The sequence below is a fragment of the Marmota monax genome, unplaced genomic scaffold (assembly GCF_021218885.2).
Source record: "Marmota monax isolate L192 unplaced genomic scaffold, Marmota_monax_Labrador192_F-V1.1 WCK01_AAM20220418_F8-fsc00016, whole genome shotgun sequence".
NCBI classification, from domain to species: Eukaryota; Metazoa; Chordata; class Mammalia; order Rodentia; family Sciuridae; genus Marmota; species Marmota monax.
Genome location: NW_026695209.1, coordinates 630,905 through 653,458, shown reverse-complemented (window position 1 = coordinate 653,458; position 22,554 = coordinate 630,905). Strand labels below are relative to the sequence as shown.

Below are 22,554 nucleotides of genomic sequence, written 5' to 3'. Positions count from 1 at the left end.
CATGGTCTTTGTTTTTTCAACATTCCTTACTGATCTTAGAGGACCTGCTTTAAGAAAATCCACTTGCTTACTATGGAATTGGCGGACTTTTCCCATCAAGGGCCTGATAGTTAAACTCTATGATTTTGGGGCTCATTTGGTCTCTCACAAGTACTCAACTCTGCCATTCCTTTGTGGAAAGTGGCATCTGACAACATGTGACTGCATAGGCGTGGCTGTACTGAAATTTAAAAAACCAGGCAGCAGGCCATGCAAGGGCAGTTGGTCACTACACACATTAAGTGACTTAAGTCCCACAGCTAATGTGATAACTCCATTAAGTTGAGTAACAAATATAATGGTAATGTTTGAAAATACTGTTTTATATTTCTTTTGAGAAAATAGGCAAATGATGAAAGGGTTTGAATATGTATTTCTCAGTTTATAAAAATACAAGAAACACATAAGTTCTAGATTATGATCTCCAATCTATTTTAATGCACCTGTGTCAATCAATTTCATTGTAGAATTGCTGGGGTTTACAAGATTGAAAAAAATTCAGTAGCTGGTCACCAGACAGGCTTTTACAGTAAAACACATTTATTTTATCATTCAGCCAAGGATACAAACACAAAACACTTCTTAATTTAAGGAGAATAAGAAAACCATTAGGCAATTCCTAGTGAACTACTTCAAATACAACCTTCACCTATAGTAAAAATTAGGCTATTCAGTCATTTTGGTCATCATCCCAGTCTTTCTTTCCACTTGGAGGCTTGGGCCCACCAGCTGGTTTTGCCATGATGATCTGTAAAACACAAAAGTGCTTATAAATTCAAACTTCACAAATTAAGAATATTTTTCTATTGGCCAATTATAAGATGGAGCAATCCTCTTAATATAAGCAATCAATTATCTATATTGCATATGAAACACCACAGCACAAAGTTTTCTAGCTTCCTTGTTAAAAATTATAGTGAACTTTCGGCAGTGAGAAAGCTTCCTACTTTTGTGGGTAAAAACAGCAAAAAAAAAACCTCACACAGATTAGTAAAGGACATTCCAAAACAAGCACTTTGATAACTTAAGCAAACGTGAAAGTTTTTGCATGCATCCCTGGAATAAACCAGTCAGTGTGGCACCTGATTTGTTATTTATATATGAGGTTCGTCTTGCCAACCATCTTTATCCCAATCTCCTTGTGGTTTAGGAGCTTTAGGTCCACCTGCCAGTTTTGCCATTATAATCTGAAGTAGTTGATAGATAAAAGTTTAACAATGAAACTTTCTCCTAATGAGAACCAAATAGTAACAAGTGTCTGTTCATAAACAAATCCAAGCACCAGTTCGCTGGTAACTAAAAAAAATAAGCCACAAGCCTTTCTTCAGCTTATCTAAAAAAAAATGTGCTAAACCAACATTTTACCCAAGTACAGTATAATGATTTCATATCTAAAGATTTTATTTAAAAACAAAAATGGTGGCAGTGGCTGTGGGCTCAAATAAGTTTGGGGGAAGCTAAAATAAACTATTAAGCTGAACTAATATTCATTGCTTTCCCAATTTATATGAAGAAATCATCCTGTACAACATTAAGGGGTTTGACTTCTATTTTAAGCAACATGAACATGAAACATCTTTACCACAACTCCAGTAGATTTCACACCTGTTTTCAGAAGCCTCTATGAGAAGTCTAAACCTAAGGGAGCTGGGGATGTGGCTAAGTGTGGAGGGTGCTTGCCTACCAAGTGGCTCTTGGTTTGAACCCCAACAACATAAAAATAACAGTAGTTCCCAAAATTTTATTAGGCATCACCATTACATGAAGAACTTATTAAAGCTGCATGTTAGACCTCCTTCAGAGTTTCTGATTCAGTGGGTCTGGAGTAAGGTCTGAGAATTATTAGCAAGACCTTAGGTGATGTTGATGTTATCTATTTGGGTACTATACTTCCTTTGAACATAAGTTGAAAGAGATATTTGAAAAAAGATCAATCCAGCTCCTATTACATCAACTACTGCTCATAATAAAGTCTCTTTCGAGAATATATACTGCATAAAATCAAGCACAACTGACTTTTAAAGATGGTAATTATTCTAATCCCAGCTTGGCTAACACAGGTGGATGGGTTCTTCATATATCTTTATGTGCAGAGTGCAAAAACCAAGGGCACATACCAATAACATCCCTACTATCAAAATTTAGGAAATTACTTTGTGATAAAAGTTTATAGTCTTACCTGGCATTCAGAAAAGTTCCTCAGTTAAGGAACTTCCACTATCAGGATTTCTTTTCACCACATATCTTAGTCTACTTAATCTGTTCCTGTCCCCTTCTACTTTGGGTTCTCCTTTTAACACATCATTTCTAGAATAAACAATTCCTTAGGCTTCCCTCAACTTGACTGAAAAACCAATCATATTCTTTACTGAAAACTACCTCCCTGATAAGCAGATTCAGAATCCTCTTATTAACAAATCTGGCACAACAAAACAGTTTTTGCTTGGTACTGGGGACTGTTAGACAAGTGTTTTACTGCTGGGCTATATTCCTAGCCCTTCTACTTATTTCTAATAAGGTGAAAGTGGATACCCAGTTCCATTTTTGCTCATCCTCCAGTTATGAAAGAGTCCTTATTTAAATATATATATATATTTTAAATTTTGTTATAATTATTAACTGTCCATACTGTGCTTAGAAATAAGTCTAGTTGTCTATTAATATTCACCTAGGATTTCTTCTAAGTTTAATTTCACATGATTTTTTACTTACTGTATATATTCTGTGTCCCTAACAAATACAACTTTATATAGTACAACTATAAAGTATTTATAAATAGTTCAGTGGTTAATAATTACTTTGAGAATTTTGTGGCAAATGGATTTAAGATTACTCTATTTTTCAGTATAATTTAAAACTACAGGAGAAGAAAAAATTTTTAAAATGGGGGATGGGATTTGAACATCTAAGGTATGAGGGGAAGGAAACACTCCTTCGAAAACAAAGAACTATGCTATATTCTAGTTCTGTGAAAACATACTTGTTGAACCATATTGAAACTACCATTTTTAGATACCAAAGTTTCACTTTTGCTTACCTGATCCACTCTAAGTACAGTAACCGCAGCATTAGTAGCCAATTTTATAGCCCAATATTTTCCCAGATATGTATCTAGAATACCAGCTTCCAACATGTCCTTTACAGCAGGAACTTCAGCCTGTCAACACAAAACAGTTTCCATCCTTTCATTTTAAATTCTTTTCAGTGAAAGTGCTTATATTCAAAACCAAAAACCTGCATGTGTGACTCCTAAGTACCAGACAAGTAACCATGTGTAAATACTATTCCATACACACTATAAGAGTATCAATAAAAGGAAAACTAAAAATTTCTTCTATCAGATAAAATGAAAACTAATTTTTAAAAATTTTAAATTACAATTCTTAATACACCATTATACAATAATTTATCATATTTCTGACTATATATAAGGTATGTTGACACCAAATTCACATCTTCATACATGTATTTTATATAATGATGAGGGTCTCCTTTCACCATCCATGCTATTTTCCTTCCCCTGAAAACTAATTTTTAAGAAAGCAAATTGTTCATAAATCAGTTCACTATTTCTGATTTTCCCCTTATATGTACTGTTTCTATTTTTAGGTTGTGCATTCACAAAGCAATTTAAGTTCATGTTTTTTAATCAAATACCTCAATGTCTAGTCCAACATTTTTATTTCCTTCTTGGTGAACTGCATAAAGTTTAGAGATAACTTCATTGGCCTTAACTCCAGAGTTCTCTGCCAGTGCCCGGGGAATAGCTTCAAATGCCTCGGCAAACTTCTTAATAGCATACTGCTCAAGTCCAGGACATGTCTAAAACAAAATGTGTTTATTATTGCTTTTTATTCAAGCAATGGGAAGAAAGTTATACAGTAAAAGCCATACCTCTCCATATGATGTGATTTGTTTGGCTAATTCAATTTCTGTTGCTCCACCTCCAGGTACAAGACGTTTATCCTGTAAGTTGTCCAAAAAGCCAAAAAAACAAAAAACAAAAACATTAAAAAGGTAGTTTCACTAATCTTTTCAGATTCCAATACTCCATCAGACTAGTTTTCAACCAGTCATTGTTATTCAAAATCTACTTATAAACTTGGTAAAAATGAACGATCAGACAAATTTTCTTTCTGCAGTATCTAGTACATGAAAAAGGAAGACCAAAGTGAAGAAAGGGGACAGCTCTTTTTTATCTGCATTCTAGGCACTGACAACAATGCTTTAGCAACTGAAGTTAGTACATTAAAACAAAAAACCACAAACTATTTAACGGTGAAGAAATAGCCTTGCTTTGCTATTAAGTCCTTCATATGATCATTTTGAGAAACTATCGTATTCTTCAGCAATTGAAAGGTAAATCGTTGGTAAAAATCCACCTGTCTCAGCCTCCACAGTAGCTGAGATTATAGGCAAGTACCACCATGCCTGGCTAAACCACTCATTTTGAAGAAGCACCAACTACGTTTTTAAGACATTAGAGATTACTAAAGAAGCTTCTTGTTAATACTGACCCTTGTGAGAACTTTGAAAGTATTGACACCATCATCTACTGCCCTTTCTACATCATCCATCAGATTGTCTGTAGAACCGCGAAGTACTATGGTAGAAATGGCACCATCTTCTTTTTCTGTCAATAAACATATTCAGGGATTAAGTAAAAGAAAACAAACAACTTACATTTGCACAAACATAGTTTGCCATTACTACATACCATGCTTAAAAACAACCACCTGTGTGTCTCCAACTTCTGAGAGGTAAACATTGTCACAATGTCCCATTTCTTCAAGGACAGGTGGAGTCTGTAAAAAAGAGATTGTTATAATAAAATTCAAATAGATGCAACTATCTTTGATTGTTTCTCAAAATACGTACCAATCTAGGAAGAGCTGTAGCACCAACTGTTTTACACAGTCTTCTGAGATCCCATTTTGAGTTCAGCCTTAAAAAAAAAAAAAAAAGACCTTAATACAACATTTAATTCCAACTATATAGTACTTAAAGATATAAAGAGACACCAAGTCTTGGATATGTGAGTTGTCATGTATAAACTAGCATGAAACTATTATTTACCTCTGAGTGTTTTGAGCACAATTAAATCCTACTTTCCTGCATATTTGGCTTACCCAGTTCTGCTGATATTTTTATTTATTTATTAGATATATATGACAGTAGAGTATTTTGACATATATAAATGGAGTATAACTTAATTCTAATTAGGATCCCATTCTTGTGATTGTACATGATGTGGAATTTCACTGATTGTCTATTCATATATGAACAAGGGAAAATTATGTCCAATTCATTCTACTACCTTTCCTATTCCCATCAGCACTTTAGGAAATCAGAGGTTTATAGTTCTAAAACACCAGGGACCTGGTATGTATGTACACATAAAACTTTTGCTTTGCTGTGTTCTACCGCACATATAAGGAAGAGTACAGTGATTCACTCTGCACGTTTGATTAGGTGTTAAGAATGGTAGTAGATGGGAATGGATAAGTTTTATAGTGTTCTCTATAGATGTGTTCATTGACTACAAGGCACACTCCTTATTCCACACTCTGGCTTACAAAGTTCTAGGCTTGTGTATTGTCTCAAGCTATTCCTTTTACCCAGAATGCCTTTTCCGTTTCCTCTTCTACTTATTGATATCCCTCTAAATTCTTTTGCTATTTGATCTAATAATTTATCTGATCTTGTAAGTTATTTCCCTTTATTAACTACCTTCATAGAATTGCTGAACTTATTCAGTGTTTCAACACCTAAAAATCATTTATAATTTGGTTAACAGAATCCAGCTCTTACCTCACCAACATGATATTGTATTTGTTTGCATAATGAAGAGCCATGTCTGCCACTTTGCCACCTGTTACTATGACATTGGCACCAGTATCAGCAATAGCCTTGACTTGTGCATCCATGAGATTTTCTTCTCCCTTACTAAAATTCATCAATTCTTCAGCAGTCTTTATCAATACTGTTCCCTGGCAAAACAAGTTAAGTATTCTCTTTAAAACCACTTCACTACTTTGGTGTTCAAATGTATAGGATGAGATTTAACTTAAGAAATAACCTAAGAATTTGGGAGAAAACATGAAAATAAACATGCATGTACTATGAAGCAGAATACATGATATTAATAAACACTCAGCTTGTTCCTCTTCACTCCCAAAATAGATGTGTATGGTCCTCAACAGGTACTTCAGTGGAAAAATTGGAGAAATACTTTAATTTTAGCTATGCTGGGCAGGTGTCCTTTTTTGTCTTTTATGAAAATCAAACAGTTTAACAAAAACTAGAAAGGATATGATTCTCAAATTCTTCCTAAATTTTGTGATCATTCCTAAATGGACACTCCTCTCCCCTAATCCAGCTAAACCCTTCAAAAGCAATACTTTAAATTTCAAGAATAGCAGGGATGAGTCCAGCTAAATACAAACTTTAAAAGTTTACATATATTTTTAAAAACAATTAAAAATTTCAAATTATATTAGCATTTTTTTTTTTTCAGATTTTACCAAATGTTGACATTTAAACTATTTTCAAAGAACACACAGAGTGCTCACCTTATTTTACTTGCTGAAATGCCAACAGCTGTATGATAGACTATGAACCAACCTGGTGCCATCTAATGTTTCAAATTTAGAATTTTTAGTAACTGAATTTTATATCAAAGAATATAAAATCTGGCTTAAAAAATAAATGTGATCCTGCAATTTTCAGTAATTATGAGGTATTTATTAATTTAAAAGCAAATTCTATATCAAAACTTAAAATGGTAACATGAAAAGGTAACCCAAATTTTCACTTTAATTTCAAGAAGGTTTGAAGTTTACATACCTTAGTTTCTGTTATCATGCCATCAAAAGGGCAAGAGTATACTGCTATTTTTGCATCTTTTACAGATGTTACGTCACCTTCAGTTTCCTTCTTAAAAACCATACCATGCAATACTGAAGAAGAATAGATACCAGAGCCCTAAGAAATTGAATACCAAGATCATCATTAATGCCAAATTGTTGATTCTGTATGTTATCAAATACAGCCTTTTCTAAAATGAAGCAATACACCAAGACAGAGACCCAAGGCTATAAAAGGGGATGGTAGGCATAAAGCAGATCATTCTGCTCAAGGTGGGAATCACCACAGGAATGAGCCACTTATGAAGGGGAGGTTGTCCTTCAGTGTACTAAGAACCAAAGGTAGAAAACTGCTCTAACCATTTATTCATCCATTCACCAAAGTATTTGTTGCCAATAAACCAGGAACAGCTATTAGTACTATAGATTGAATAGAGAACAAAAATCTGCTCTTCTTCTTAGTGGTGGTATTGGGAACTGAAGCCAGGAACTTTTGCTAAGTGCTCCAGCACTGAATTATATCCTCAGCCTTTTTTATTATGAGAGTGTTGAGATATTTTCACTAAGTTATCCAGGTTTGTGTTGAACTTGTGATCCTCCTACCTCAGATTCCTGAGTAGCTGATATTACAGGAATGTGCGAGGCTAAAGATTATGCTCTAATAGTCTCGCAATTTAATGAGCAAGGTGCACCCCAGACAGAAAATACATAGCACGTGTACAAATACACACAGAGCATACATACCACATAAGCTAAATTCAACCACATAATCAGTATGCCAATGTGCTAAACCATTTCTACTATAAAGTACATAAAAAAATTTTATCAAAAACATATTTCAATGTTTTGATGTTATCTTTACATTGTGAATTTTATTAATGTAGAGCAAAAATCAGATTTCACCCCACTCAAAATTGTCCAAATTTACTGTTATAATTCAGCATATACAAAGAAGGCAAAGAAATTAGTATTTTGTTTTGTACACTATTCTTAATCCAAAAGAATGGCAAGGAAGATTGACAACAGGAAACAACACGTCAATACACTTAAACTTAATCGGTGATAACATTATAACCTATTAATACTAAATGTTGTAAAATAATGCCCCAAAAGATAATTAAGTACTAATTGTCTAAAACATGAGATTAAATATAAGTTTGGATCAATTTTTTTTGTAAAAAAAAAAAAAAAAAATTTTTTTTAGAGAATGTCGATAAATTTTCTAAACTTACCAGAATTTTACAAACCCTGATGTTATCAACATTGAAATGGCCAGAATCAGGAAAAATGGACACTGTTAGGAAAATAAGACAAAAAGAAAAAAAAATTTTTTTTGAGATAACAGAAAACATTATAGTCATATTAGATATTTTAATTTTGAATCCTTTCATTTACTAGTACTTACCACATGCCTGAGCAATAAGCTTGGCTAGAAATGCTTCATTTCCATACTGTTTACTCATTATGGAGGTACGAAGTAGAGATGACACTTCATCAACATCTCTAAGGTTTTTTGCAGAACAACATACCAATTCAGGAAGAATTTCATGGGCTTTTCTGCAGGCTATTTCATAACCTTCTATGACCTAAAAAGTAAAGAACAAAAGTACTTCTTTCAAACACATAATTTTCACATGACTTAAAGTAATTCTTTTTTGTAACCCCAAGAATATGGTATTTTTGATATAAAATTATTATACTTACAGACTAATATATGGCAGAGCCTACTAGTTATGAGAGAGAATAGGTTTTGGAGACAACCCAGATTTGAATTTCAACTCCTCCACTTACAAGGTATAGAATCTTATGCAATATTTTTCTAACTAAGTCTCACTGTCCTCATTTAAAATAAAATGGGTTTAACTGGACTAACAGGATTCTTCTCATGATAAAATGGCACTGCATGTGAAGCACATGTACTATATTTCCTGGCACAGAGTAAAGAGCTCAATGTTAGCTATTCCTTTAATAACAATCTTAAATTTAAACAGTAGTGTATATACAGACAAAAATTAAATAGGGATAAGTTATAAAATGAGCACTTGCCTCTGAAACTGACAGGCCAATCCTCAGAAGTTCTTCAGCTAATTCCAGAAGAGCTCCAGCAAATACCAGAACAAAGTTTGTGCCATCTCCAACCTCTTGCTCTTGCATATGGGAAGCCATTACAATCATTTTTGCAGCAGGATGCTGTACCTGGTATAAGAAATATCAAGCGAAAATTTTTGATCCTTAGAGTAACATAAAATCATCAATTTCCATTTCTTAAATAGACTTTAATTTCCCTATATGCCAGGTAATTCCATTTGATCATTAAATGCTATAAAAAGTGTGGTCACAAGAAAATCCAAGTCCCTCTAGGTCTATCAACACAAATATGTAACTATAAATGAAAACAATTTCACAATACATCTTCTTTTGATGGGCATCATCCATTACATACAACTCATAAGGTTCAGCACATTATTATGTGCTAAATTAAAAAATAAAGCAACTCCAACCACTAGATCTAGACATTAAAATATCTTCAGAGGAACAAAACCAGACATCACTTGACTTGGTTAAGAACCTCAATATTAATTTCATTGTATGTTCCCGCCATAAGGGCTATCACTTCTGGTTTATAAAAAGAAAGGTAAAAATTTTCTTAAAAGGCTACAAAAAATTTACATAATTTTGTTCTTAGGAGTCAATTTTAGATATTTGTATAGAAACAAGTAATAACTATTGACAACCATAAAAAATATACTTAATATTGTGGTATTACCCTAATAATATCCTTATTATACTTTAATAACTTCTGAGAACATCACAGTGTATAAAAATCAACACTTACAATGGGTTCTTCCACAAATAATCTGTGGAGTTAAATATGTCCTTGAAAATACTGTTAAGATGTTGAATTATCTGCAGTTTCATTTAAAACACAAGATTGAGTTCTTTACAGGCTAACCATCAGGAAAATTTCCTGAAGTCGAACATATCCTTCAATTACAAGGCAGCTACAGAGAAATGGCTATATGCATTTAGGTGCCAGACTTTTCTTATAACCCTGCAAGAAGTATTTGTTCTATAGGCTATAACATCAAAACTGCTGCTGAATAAAGCAAAATTCCAATTTGTGTTTAGTGTCTGGATTACTTTTATTTTCATAAAACCAAATTGTTTGACTAAAAATGTTTTGCTCATTAGCTGTTTCTATATTATAGAATAATTCATTTCATTGTCACTCTAAAATCAATTTGACATTATTAGCAAATGTACCTTATCATAATTAATTCCTCCAAACATTAATAACATAATAGATTTTTAAAATAAGACTTTAAAACATTAAACCTAGAGCTGTTTATACACCTGCATAATAAAATTTCAAGTTGGAAAAAAGTAGCCCTTTATTATTTAATCTGAAGAAATTTCCTTCTATGATAAAATATATTTTTGATTTCATCAAAACATTTCTTGGTTGTTTGAAAAAGAAATAACTTACTTCTAACTCTCTTAAAATAGTGGCTGCATCATTTGTCACAAACAACTTCTCCATGTGGTTGATGACCATTTTGTTCATTCCTCAAAAATAATAGTTAAAAAAAGAAAAAAATCCATTATTACTCAAATATTTTCCCAAATACCCAGAAAAACATAGTCAAGAAACAAAATTTGTATTTACTTCTTAAAACAATGTTATAAAAAAATCTATATTCCATTCTATCTCAGAACCCATGGGCCCATATTTTCCCCCCTAATTTCCTATATTTACCAAGTATGCCAAATCTTACACGGGACTTCCATGTTGTTTACAACATGTTTGGCATGCAAAAAGTGTTCCATAAATGTAAATTATGTTAACATGTATAAAAACCAAAATAATCTACTTATATTTATTTTAATTCTTATTTCACAGATCTGCATCTTTATTTCAACTGGTGAAGGCAAGAGTAGAAAAATCTTATGTCCCCTTTCCATTTTTTTTTTAAATTTTAATTTTGGTACTGGGAACTGAACCCAGGGGTGCTTAACCACTGAGCCACCTTCCTAGCCCTTTTTAAAATTTTGAGACAGAGTCTCCTCAAGTTGCCTAGGGACTTGCTAAGTTGCTGAGGCTGGCTCTGAACTTGCAATCTTCTTGTCTCAGCCTCCTGAGTTGGTGGGATTACAGGTGTGCACATAGCATAATGTCACTTTTTATAAAGTATTGGTTCAAGAGCCAGGCACAGGGGCACAGGCCTGTAACTCAGGAGGTTGAGGCAAGAAGATCACAAGTTCAAGGGCAGCCTGGGCAACTAAGGGAGATACTGTCTCAAAAAAGGGAGGGAGGGGTGGGAAGTGGATGTGCTGTAATTTTTACATCCTTTCAATATGTTAAAAGTAACATTTTGATCGCTATTTTTCTGGAGCTCTAAGTTGCTGATTAAAAATCAGAAATATGCCAGGTGCAGTGGCTTACGCCTGTAACCCTAGTGGCTTGGGAGGCTGAGACAGGAGAATCTCGAGTTCAAAGCCAGGCTCAGCAATGGAAAGGTGAGGAGCTAAGCAACTCAGTGAGACCCTGTCTCTAAATAAAATAAAAAATAGGACTGGGGATGTGGCTCAGCAGTGGAGTGCCCCTGAGTTCAATTCCTGGTACCAATAAATAAATGAATAAATAAACAAATAAGAATGTACTGGTATTACTGAATAATGAAATAAACTTTCAAAGCAATACTGTAAATATAATCCTCAGAACAAGTTTGAAAGAAAAATAAAAAGGATTCCATTACTCTATTTTTAAAACATGAATTTGGAAATTACCATTTGGTCCATATGCTGTACGTGTAGTTTGCGCAAGTTCTTTGCAAGCTTGTATGTTTCTAAACACAGCCTCTTCTAATCCTGAAAAATGCTGTAAAATAAAATAAGACAATAAACAAGAATTTCCCAGCACAAGATATCTTTGCTTTTCTTTTAATAAAAATCAAGTATTGTGTAAGTATTCCATACTTGGTGTTCAGAGTCTGAACACCACCTCCCATAAAACCAACCATGGTCACCAATCTCAGCTTTCTGGCTAATTTACAAGACCTTGGGCAATTTTTTCACTTGCAAATCTGGGCAATAATAATAGTATCCACCTCACAGGATTGTTGAGTTAATCATTCAAGATTTACACATGTAAATGGTGTTGCTTGATATTTATAAAATTCTCCACACAATTTCCTCATTAGTTGAAATGAATAAAGCAGTATGCTTTTTAGGGACTACAGAGATCTACTTACACATGAAAACATAGGCTTTTAATTTTTTTTGTGTAGTGAAGAGGACAGGAGGAAAACTAAGTCCAATTAGAGAAAGGAGATAAACTATTTCAAGTAAATTATCTTTTCAAGAGTTATCAATACCAAATTCAAAGCTAAGATTTCAGCCTGACATTTTTAGAGCAATCAAAACTATTTTCAAAAAGAAAACCCAACACATACATCATACCCTGACATCTATTTGGTATACAAATTACCTCCAAAGTGCATCCTATAACCAAGAACCTAGCTCCTTCCACCTCCCATAAAACCTTATATTCAACCACACTAATCTATTTCTTCAATGAAGCACATAAACGTGGGAGATAAAAAAAAAAAAAAAAAAAAGAACACCACTATTTGACAACTTGGACAATCCAAAAGACAACATTTTCAGTGTGCAGTTAAGATACATTTTTTAAAAACTATGCTCCAGAAATCACATTCAAGATCATAATACTAAGTAGTATTTGGACCAAAGTGTCATTTATCCTGTGGGCTACACAGGTAAATAAGGCACTCGGAACTCAGAGATACCACATTTTGCTCCAATTTCCTCAATTTAAAAAAGAGATGAGGAAAACAGGACGCTGAGAGGCACGTTTTATGTCAACTTGGCTACAATGAGCTGGGACCAGAATCCATTTGGACTGTCCTACTAACCACACAATTTCTCACTCGGAAAGAGACAACCAAGAACTGGCTGGCTCTTGTTCCTATGCCCTCAGGTCTAGATCGCCTGCTCCTTCTCCCTCCCCAGCCTGTAATCCATGAATTGTGTGCTAATCGGCCTCACAGTTCCCAAAGCAATTTCATCTCCTCAACTCCACTCTTACAAATCCCTTTGAGGAGGAGAGTCTAATGAGTCCCGCTGTACTGGAGGGGAAAACGCAGGAGCAGCAGGACGCTCGCCCAGCTAGACTGTGTGGATCGTCAATACCGCTGCCTCAGATCTCGACAGCAGAGAGAGAATAAAAAAGACTCGGGGTTTGGCGGCCGAGTCTCTCGAGTACTCCTCCCTTTCTGGAATCTTCTCCCCCGGTCGCTGTGCTAGAGGTAGCATGCCCGGCCCGTTACTAGGCCCTTCTCCTTCTCTACAGCCACCGCAACCCCATGCGGGCTCTCCCACCTCACCCTCTAGTTCCACCCCTTACTTTCGCTCCCTCCTTGAGCATCTGGGCAAAGCCCGGGGCCTTGGGGACGTGGAGCGCCATGGCCAGCCTGCACAGAGCCGTTCACGCGCTCGATCGGAAGAAGGGGAGGAAGCGGGAGGCACGCACAGCCTTCTGGGGACGCTGCGTGCTACCGCCTCCCGTCCCTCCTTTCTCCCCAGCCGACCGCCTGTCTTGAAGCCTCGCGAGAACTAGAGTAGCTCCAGCAGCTAGAGCCGACCTGACGATCCTCGATCAGGTCGAACGATCCTGCCGAGCGCCTTGAGCGCGGTCGGGCTTTTGGGCTGACGCATGCGCATGGAGATCCAGGGCAGATTCGCAGCGTGTTTGCGGTTTCTGACCAGTAAACCACACTTCCCAAACTTGTAATTTTCCAGACCCTGACATCAGCGTGTCAGGACGGTGTGCCCTTAGTCCTGAAATGGTGCCCCTGTCTTCATCCCTCCCAAAACTATCGATGGGTGTCAGTTCTGTGCTGGGAACTGAAGGAGGCACTGGGAATGTGAAGGTGCCAATCAAAATCACTAATAAGGTGTGCTGCCTGTCGAGTGCTCACAGGTGCCAGGTTCCGTGTGCTTTGCTTTACCTGCAGTATCTTTGCTAATGATCCAGCTTACAAATTAAAAATATTATCATCTCCATTTTATAGAAGAGAAACGGAAACTCACAAATAGTAAATATCATACTGAAGACCACAGAGCAGATGATTTCTACCTAGATCACCCGGATTGCAACGTGCACATTCGTAACCATTATCTATGCTCCTCTTTTTTACTTCCTGGAAATATAAACCCTTTTACTGTCCCAAAACCTTTTCCAAAGCTGACTGCTGTGTCTTTCTACATCAACACACAGCTGATTTCAAAGAAAATAGTTTCCCAGTGGAAGCAATCCATTCTTCCTGTAGAAAACAAAAACGTTTTCGGTGGGTTTCTTGACTTGGATGCGTATAAATTAAACTGGAACACACTTAGTGCGCCTTAAAAAATAATCGCATGTGTCAAGTGTATCATGAGTTACATTTTTTTTCTAATAAGCATTTAAAATATATAATTATGAAAAGAATGTTTCCTTGTCCCTCAAATACATTGGGAAACGTTGCCAGAGATCAGCAGATCTCAGAAGTGTGGTCTAAAGACTTCGAGGTTCTTCAAGACCTTTTCAGGATCCATTAGTACAAAAATATTTTCATCCTAACAGTGAGGTACTTTCTCTCTTATTCTTCTGGTACGGAATTTTCTAGAGTCCCACGTGATGTGTGATACTACAACAATTTGAAAGAGAAACCAGTTGTCCTATATTAAGCCACATATAAAAGATTTGCAGAAATGTAAAACAATGCCACTCTTCTCATTTTCTTTTGTTTTGAAAAATAGTTCTATTTAATAAACACATGTGTGAATATGTGATTTTATTGTAATTTTAAAAAAGAATGCTTAAAGGCACCAGATTAATTCGTAATTCAGCAACGATTGATAGCTATAACCCACAAAAACAAAAGGTTTTTGAGAATCTCAACATTTGTAAGAGGCTAGAGGAATTCTGAGACTGCCAAGTGTGAGAACTACTTTAAATAGATCAGCCAGAAACAATAGAATAATTCAAGATTATATCATGGATTAGCTAAAAAGTAAATAAAAACACATTTCTCTAACTCAAAATATTACTTACAAACATAACTGACACAAAATAATACTGAAAGGGGCTAAATGATATCTAATAAAATCTGATTAATTAAAAAAATCACTATGAGAAATCAAACCTTTAGAAAATTTATAACCAGATCCTTGAAAATTAAACTTGAGGGCAAAACAATTGATGAAACACATTTTCTTTGAAAGTTTACAATAAAAATTTATCTTACATTAACGTTATTAACAGGAAATGGGGAAAATTGAAATCGAGGTAAATATGTATGGTAATTTATCAAGGAATTAAAATTATTTAATTTCAAGAAGCATGTTTTTTGAATGAAAACTTGTTAATTTTTGGTTTAACTATATTAACTATATTAAAAAACTTGTTAATTTTAGGTTGAACTATATTAATAACTACAGAATCAAAACATCGAGGGCAACATATCCACTAGATTCAAATAGTGGGTCAAATATTCCTCACTTGAAAAGAAAATAGAAAAAAGAAAATGCAAATCTTTATTGTGGTTTTAGGATCTAGCTTCTGGCTTCTGCTTATTTCATCCGCATCTTCTTCTTCTTCTTCTTGGCCTTTCTGCAGGTCTTCTGGTCACAATTGTTCAGCTTGTCCCTTCTGCCCTGGAGTCTTCAGTCCTGCTGTTCTCTTTAGCTACAATGTTCTTCCTCTCCCTTTGGCTTAGTTGGTTCTAAGCAAACACTTTCCTTAGAAAAATTTTGATGACTCCCAGACATGCCCTGCTTGTCATTGTGATGGGTTCTGTGCTTCTCCTTCAGAGTATTTACCTCACTTGTAATGACAAACATTATTTATAATGTTTCTCAACCATAGGTAGATTGTATCACCAGTACTAACAACTAGATATTGTATGGAATATGGTCTCAATAAATGGTTGTCAAATGAGCTAATGGACAAACAAATGGGTGTCCAGAGGAAAAGACCAAAGAATTAGAAGGCTAATGTTTGTGTCCCCCCCAAATTCCAAATGTTAGAATAATAATCCCCTCTATAGTCTTTAAGAAGGTGATTACTGGGATTAGTGGCTTTATGAGAGAGAGAGACCAAGGAGTATGTTTGCCCTCCCACCATGTGAAGACACAGCTGGAAAGCATCATCTGTGAGTCTACACCTTAAACTTGGACTTTCCAGCCTTCAGAACTGTTAGAAATTAATTTTTGTTGTTTATAAGCTACCCAGTCTGTGTTGTTTTGATATAGCATCCCAAACAGACTAAGACACAATAGGGGTGGTCTCTATTCTTCCCATGTAGGCATGTGTGCAGACAAACCCAAGAACAAACAAGACAATCAAGATTTGTCTGGGAGTTTGTAAAAAGGTCAAAGAAATTCTAGGTTTCTGATATTTTCATCTAAGAGCCTGGAACCATCACGTTAGGTGCCAACTGAAAATATGGCTTTCAGCCCCTGAGAGAGAGCTGACTCCTCCTAACACCCCATTTAGGAGCAGCTCCACCTGGGGCTTGGGGATGTCTAATCTGACTCAGCTCTAATAAGGACTGAGTTCATCATTTGTTTTCATCTTTCTTTTGTTTGCCTCTTTCTTTCTTTATGTTGCTCAGGCTGACTTGAACCCCTGAGCTCAAGTGATTCTCCTGTCTCAATCTCCCAAGCAACGAGACTACAGGTGTCTGCTACTGTACCTGACTATTTGCCTTAAAATTTTAATCTCTAGTATTGTAATGTTTTTGCATTATCTACATGGTTTAATTTTTTTTGGCTTTCATATTTATTTTTATCAACTCCAAAAAATCTTCAGCTGTTTGGCTTTTCTTGTTCTCCTTTTGTATTATTTATTTCACTTTACTAGATTATCTTGTTTTCCATTAAACTTTAATTCATTCTCTTTGGCTTTTGATTTTATGACTTGTTTTATGTTGACTTGTTATTTTACTTCAGTTTCTTTTTTTAAAACGCTCTTAATGTTCCTTTATAAATTTACATTTTTTTTCTGTTTTAATCACATTTCTCTGAGTTTAATGGGGGCCCAATAATTTATATCCCTGTTCCTTTTCCCAGTTTGGAAACAATCAAGAAAATAGAGGTGGGAGTCAGGCATCTAGAACTCAGAGTATCCTAGGACTATTGAGAATATGGCTTAATGTGAAAACACAGACTTATTTATGTCACTGCTGGCACTGAATTGGAGTGGAAAAGCAGAAAAAAGAATGGTATTCTTTTTGATGGATTATCTTTGGCTCCATTTCAGTAATGTACCAACTATTTCCAATGATGAGGAAAAGGAGTAAATAAGGAAGCCACCAACAAACACATGAAAAAAATGTTCAATTTGGTTAGCAGTTAGGAACCTACACATAAAAACTACACTGAGAGTTCATCTCACACCAGTCAGAATGGCAGCCTTCACGAGTACAAACAAGAATAAATATTGGAGAGGATGTGAAGAAAAGGGAACATCTTTACATGGTTGATGTAATTGCATATTAGTACAACCACTATGGAAATCAGTATGGAGATTCCTGAAAAGACTAGGAATGGAACCCCATGTGACCCAGCTATGCCATTCTAAAGTATTAATCCTAAAGAATTAAAGTTATCATACTGCTGCATCACATGCATACCCATGTTTATAGTTCACAGTAGCCAAACTATGGAATCAGCCTAGGTGTGTCCATCCATGGATGAATAGATAAATATGGTACACATACACAATGGAGTTTTATGCAACCATAAAGAAAAATGAAATTATGTCATTTTCAGGAAAATGGATAGAACTTGAAAACATTATGTGAAGTGAAATAAGCCAAATTCAGGAGGTCAAGAGTTGTACATTTTCTCTTATATATGGAAACCAGAGAGAAAAAAAAAGGTAAAGAAAAGTGGGTGGAATCTCATGAAAATCAAAGGGAGATTAGTAGAGTAGAGGAAAGGGACCAGGGGGAGGAGGGAGTAAGGGAGAGAAAGGGGAAACATTGGGGAATGATACTGGCCAAGTTCTATCCTTATGTTGTGTGCATGTGTGAATATGTAACGGCAGATCCCACCATTACATACAACCATAATATGCCAATAAAAAATGTGGGGAAAAACGAGGCTAAGGCAGTTGGGAGGAACAATACTAAGTGCTCTGCTCCCAATATAATTGTTATTTTTACATCTTAATCTGCCTGTAAACCTCCCCCTCCTTACCTTATCTCTATGGGGTGGGCTGAAGTTCAGAGGATGCTGGGCTTCGGACAAGCATGTCCATCTTACAGTTTCTGTCCAGCACCACATGAGACAAGGCAAGGCCAAGGTCAAGTCCTGATTGTTGGTTAAAGATATAATAATATAGATATAATAAGATAGATAGCGAAGATTAACCAAAGATGGCAGCTTGTTGAGGTCAAGGTCTAACCCATCATAAAGAATGATTCTGTAACCAAAGGGATCAGGAAGTTGTAATGCATGTTACAGGGTTGCTGAGGATCTAACTCTAGACTGCAGCTAAGGGGTTTTGTGTTCTGCTATTATGGTGTGAAGGGGTTGTGTAAGAAGACCCATACTGCATCAGTAAGGTTGAAGGTGATGAGCAATTGCCTCTTGACAGAGCCCCAGGGGAGATAGGGAGGTGAGAGGGAGATGGCCTCAGAAAAGTTCTTTGCAGACATCCCATTGTTAGGTAGTGGTTACTCTGAGCAGTGGATCAGAGGTTTCAGAAAATATTTAGGGTAGAATAAATCAGTTAATCAACAGCCTTGCCTTAATGGTGTCACAAGATCTGACAAGACAACTAGTTCAGGACCTCGGTTTTGTCTGAGCTCTATAATTTATTCCTTTTTACAATAGAAGGGAGATAGATAAACTCAGGAGGTATAAACCAAAAGGTTAAGGTGTGGTTACTCACAAGGGCTCTGTTACTAAAACATCATAAGCAAGACCCTGAACAAACAACACAGACCAGAGATTCCCAGACCATCAAAGCAGGATGATTAAGACCAGAGCCCACTAATAATAAATCCTGTAAGACAAGTTCCAATTAGAACCTGTGATCTTTTTTTTTGTGTGTGTGCTGAGTAATATTCCATTGGGTATAAATGCCACTTTTTTTATCCATTCATCCATTGAAGGGCATCTAGGTTGGCTTCACAGTCTAGCTATTGTGAATTGTGCTGCTATAATGTGGCTGTGTCCCTGTAGTATGCTGTTTTTAGGTCCTTTGGGTATAGACCGAGAAGAGGGATAGCTGGGTCAAATGGTGGTTCCATTCCCAGCTTTCCAAGGTGGGAGGGAAAGGGAGGGAGAAGGGGAATCGTATGGAAGATGGAAAGAGGCCCTCATCGTTATACAAAATACATGTATGAAGATGTGAGAAACAAAAAAAAAAAGAGAGAGAATAGTGTTACCTTAGATTGGGTAGAGAAGTGATGGGAGGGGAGAGGAGGGGATGGGGGGAAAGGAAGGATAGTAGAATGAAATAGACATTATTATTGCTCTGTGTATATATGTGACTGCATGACCAATGTGATTCTGCAACCTGTACACTCAGAAAAATGAGAAATTATATCCCATCGGATTCAAATGTATGATATGTCAAGGTCATTGTACTGTCATGTGTAATTAATTAAAACAAATAAAAAATAATAAAAAAAAGAACCTGTGAGCTGGGCCAAGATGACTGAGAGTTGCCCTTATGCTGTTAGTTAATGTAGTCTGTCAATCCATAACCATGAGGGAGGTGATAGTTGGGTGGGACCTGTAACAACTCCCCCTCCTACCCCAATAAAACCGAACTCACAAAGAAGTGAGTTGTTGCTCTCCTTTTTGAGTTCACCTGTCTTCTCCTTTGGGGGTGATTTTTTTCCTAATAGACTTTGTTATAGTTTGTGTCTTGCTTAAAATCTTCTCTTGCAAGAACACAAGAACTGTGAACACAACACAAATCTCCGTGAATACGTGAATCATCTTGTGTTCCAGGAAACAAAGCATTCTGCTAAGACTAAGATTAGTTTGGCACAAGGCTTTGTCTGCATGGCCTTTGCATTCACACAAAGACATTCTGGCTCCATAGCAGAGACATTCCCTCCAGTCATAGTGATGACTTTTGGCCTCAGTGAGGCCCATCTTGCCATATCACTGCTTGGATGCTTACACTTCCTGTCCATTCGTCTGAAGTAACACTTCTCTTGCTTCATCCTGCAAACATCTTAAACATTTTCGGCACTCTCAGTTATTTCCTGACATCTCTAAAATGCTGACTCCCTAAAACATCATGGAGTCAATATATTGAGGATACAAAACTAAGTTTATTCTTTTAACTTATTTTATTTATTTATTTTTATGTGGTGCTGAGGATCGAGCCCAGTGCTTCGCACGTGCTAGGCAAGTGCTCTACTGCTGAGCCATAACCCCAGCCCAGTTTATTCTTTTTAAAAAAATATTTTTAAAGTTGTATATGGACATAGTGCCTTTATTTATTTTTTTATGTGGTGCTGAGGATCAAACCCAGTACCTCACATGTGCTAGGCAAGCGCTCTGTCACTGAGCTACAACTCCAGCCCCTAAGTTTATTCTTACTGCAGTCAGGATTAGCACCTTGACAGAATCTTAGGAGCATCTCAGTGGTGGCAGGCAGCAAAGTTGGGACATTTATGAATTTTTAAACTCTAGTTAAGACAGGTCTTTCAATAAAGGGGCTTGGGTAGGTTTGAATATGGAACATGATACAAGAATGATGGGTACTGTGAGGTAAGGATTTTGAGGATAGAGTTTTGAAGAGTTTTTGGTGTGTAAACCATCATTTGATGCTTTCTATTGCAGAGGTGGTAGATCTTTCAGGAAGTTTCTAGAGTTAATAATAAAATTATTTTCAGCTTTAATCTTCCTGGGCCAATGTTTTTGGAAATAAAGAAATTTCTGTCTTCATGTTGATAAAGGCATTGGAAGAGCAAAATCATGCTAATGAGGATGACAAGCTGTGTGGGTGTAGATGGTTTCAGTTGCCACACCAGATATTTTCTGTGGTGACAATGAAAGAGGATCTTTTCCAGGTGATTGAATCTCCTGTGAGCTCAGCGTCAGGGCTGGCATCTTGGTTTAGATAGCTTGTACATTTCCTTTGCTTCAAATGCTGGTGGTAGGGAGCATGTTTGGGTTCAGAAGAGAGAGATGGTTGGTACATAGAGACAGATTCACCATTTGCTGATATCGATCCCTGTGCTGTGACCAATGTTTATTCTCTCTTATTTCTTGTTATTTAGCTGAGGGTTGTTTCTCTTCCAACAAATAAGATTCCTCTTCTGGAATACAGCATATTTGGGACCCTAAGATAAGGTTCACACGCTATCTTATTTAAGAAACAAAGTTACTAAGTCTATTCTGGCTGTAGTAATCCTTTGGCTGCAGGAACCCTTAAATCCAAGGCTTTAGATTACTTTCCTAGTTATCATAGGGGCACGGGAGACGAATCTTTCACAGGGATAAGGATGAGCTAGTTATGCTCAATTTTTACCCACAATTTGTAGGGAGCAGGGAGGTGATGCCTACTTGACTCTGTCTTCATCAACTCGGGGTGCCAAAACACAAGACCATAGGCTGAGTCGCTTAAACAAGAGCTTATTTTCTTATAGTTCTGGAGGCTGGGAAGTCCACGCCTTGTGCCCAACTAATCTTAGTCTTAGCAGAATGCTTTGTTTCCTGGAACACAAGATGATCAATATTCATGGAGATTTGTGTTGAGTTCACAGTTCTTGTGTTCTTGCAAGAGAAGATTTTGAGCAAGACACAAACTATAGCAAAGTTTATTAGGAAAAAGTCACCCCCAAAGGAGAAGACAGGTGGACGCAAAGAGGAGAGCACAACTCACTTCTTTGTGAGTTCGGTTTTATTGGGGTAGGAGGGGGAATTGTTACAGGTCCTACCCAACTATTACCTCCCTTATGCTATGGATGTCAAGGTGTCTGCCTGAGTTTTCTTTTGGCTTATAGGTGACCACCACCTTTCTGTGTGCTCACATGACCTCCTCTCTCTGAGTGTGTATGAGAACAGAAATAGAGCAATCTCTCTGGTGTTGGTTCTTACAAAGACACTGATCCCATGGTACCAGGATCCCACCCTTATGACTTCATTTAACCTTAATTGCCCATTTATAGCCCCACCTCCATGTATAATCACATTGGAGAAACACAATTCAAGCTATAACATAGAGTATTATGCTCAAATCTCATAGGAATTGTTGTTTTTGGTCCTGATTAATTTCTCTGTTATATCTGATGAGATTTGCCCTGATGCATATATTGCTGATATCAGACTACCCACAAACTGCTTGGATGTTGGGCCATGTTTCTGGAATCTTAGGACTTTCCTTTATTCTATGGACTCACTCCATAAAAGAAAGAGCCATTTAAATACTCAGTTTATCAAAAACTGGTGAAGACCTTTCTGAACCCAGAGAGAGAGAGAGAGAGAGAGAGAGAGAGAGAGAGAGAGATTTGCCATTAGTTACTTCTATGGGGACCATAGGGAAAAGTTGGATGGTAAATTTCTCACCTACTTCATTTGCATATAGTTTGTTCACGCTGATGGATACCAAATGGGA

General features: G+C 36.3%; 1 protein-coding gene across 2 annotated transcripts; it reads right to left on the bottom strand.

Moving 5' to 3' along the window:
- Positions 1 to 447: 447 nt before the first annotated feature.
- On the bottom strand, positions 448 to 13,487 carry Cct8 (chaperonin containing TCP1 subunit 8). Of its 2 annotated transcripts, XM_046430504.2 has the most exons (16): positions 13,330 to 13,487; positions 11,694 to 11,784; positions 10,393 to 10,472; positions 8,952 to 9,101; positions 8,311 to 8,491; positions 8,138 to 8,199; positions 6,886 to 7,023; positions 5,851 to 6,029; positions 4,918 to 4,984; positions 4,757 to 4,844; positions 4,557 to 4,672; positions 3,934 to 4,005; positions 3,697 to 3,861; positions 3,077 to 3,196; positions 1,122 to 1,226; positions 448 to 787 (listed from the first exon to the last, which is right to left on the bottom strand). In XM_046430504.2, the coding sequence occupies exons 1-15, from the start codon at positions 13,387 to 13,389 to the stop codon at positions 1,134 to 1,136; spliced, it is 1,662 nt and encodes a 553-aa protein (XP_046286460.1). In that variant the 5' UTR covers positions 13,390 to 13,487; the 3' UTR covers positions 448 to 787; positions 1,122 to 1,133. The 2 variants fall into 2 exon arrangements, with proteins under 2 accessions (XP_046286460.1, XP_046286462.1); XM_046430506.2 differs by lacking the exon at positions 1,122 to 1,226.
- Positions 13,488 to 22,554: the final 9,067 nt, after the last annotated feature.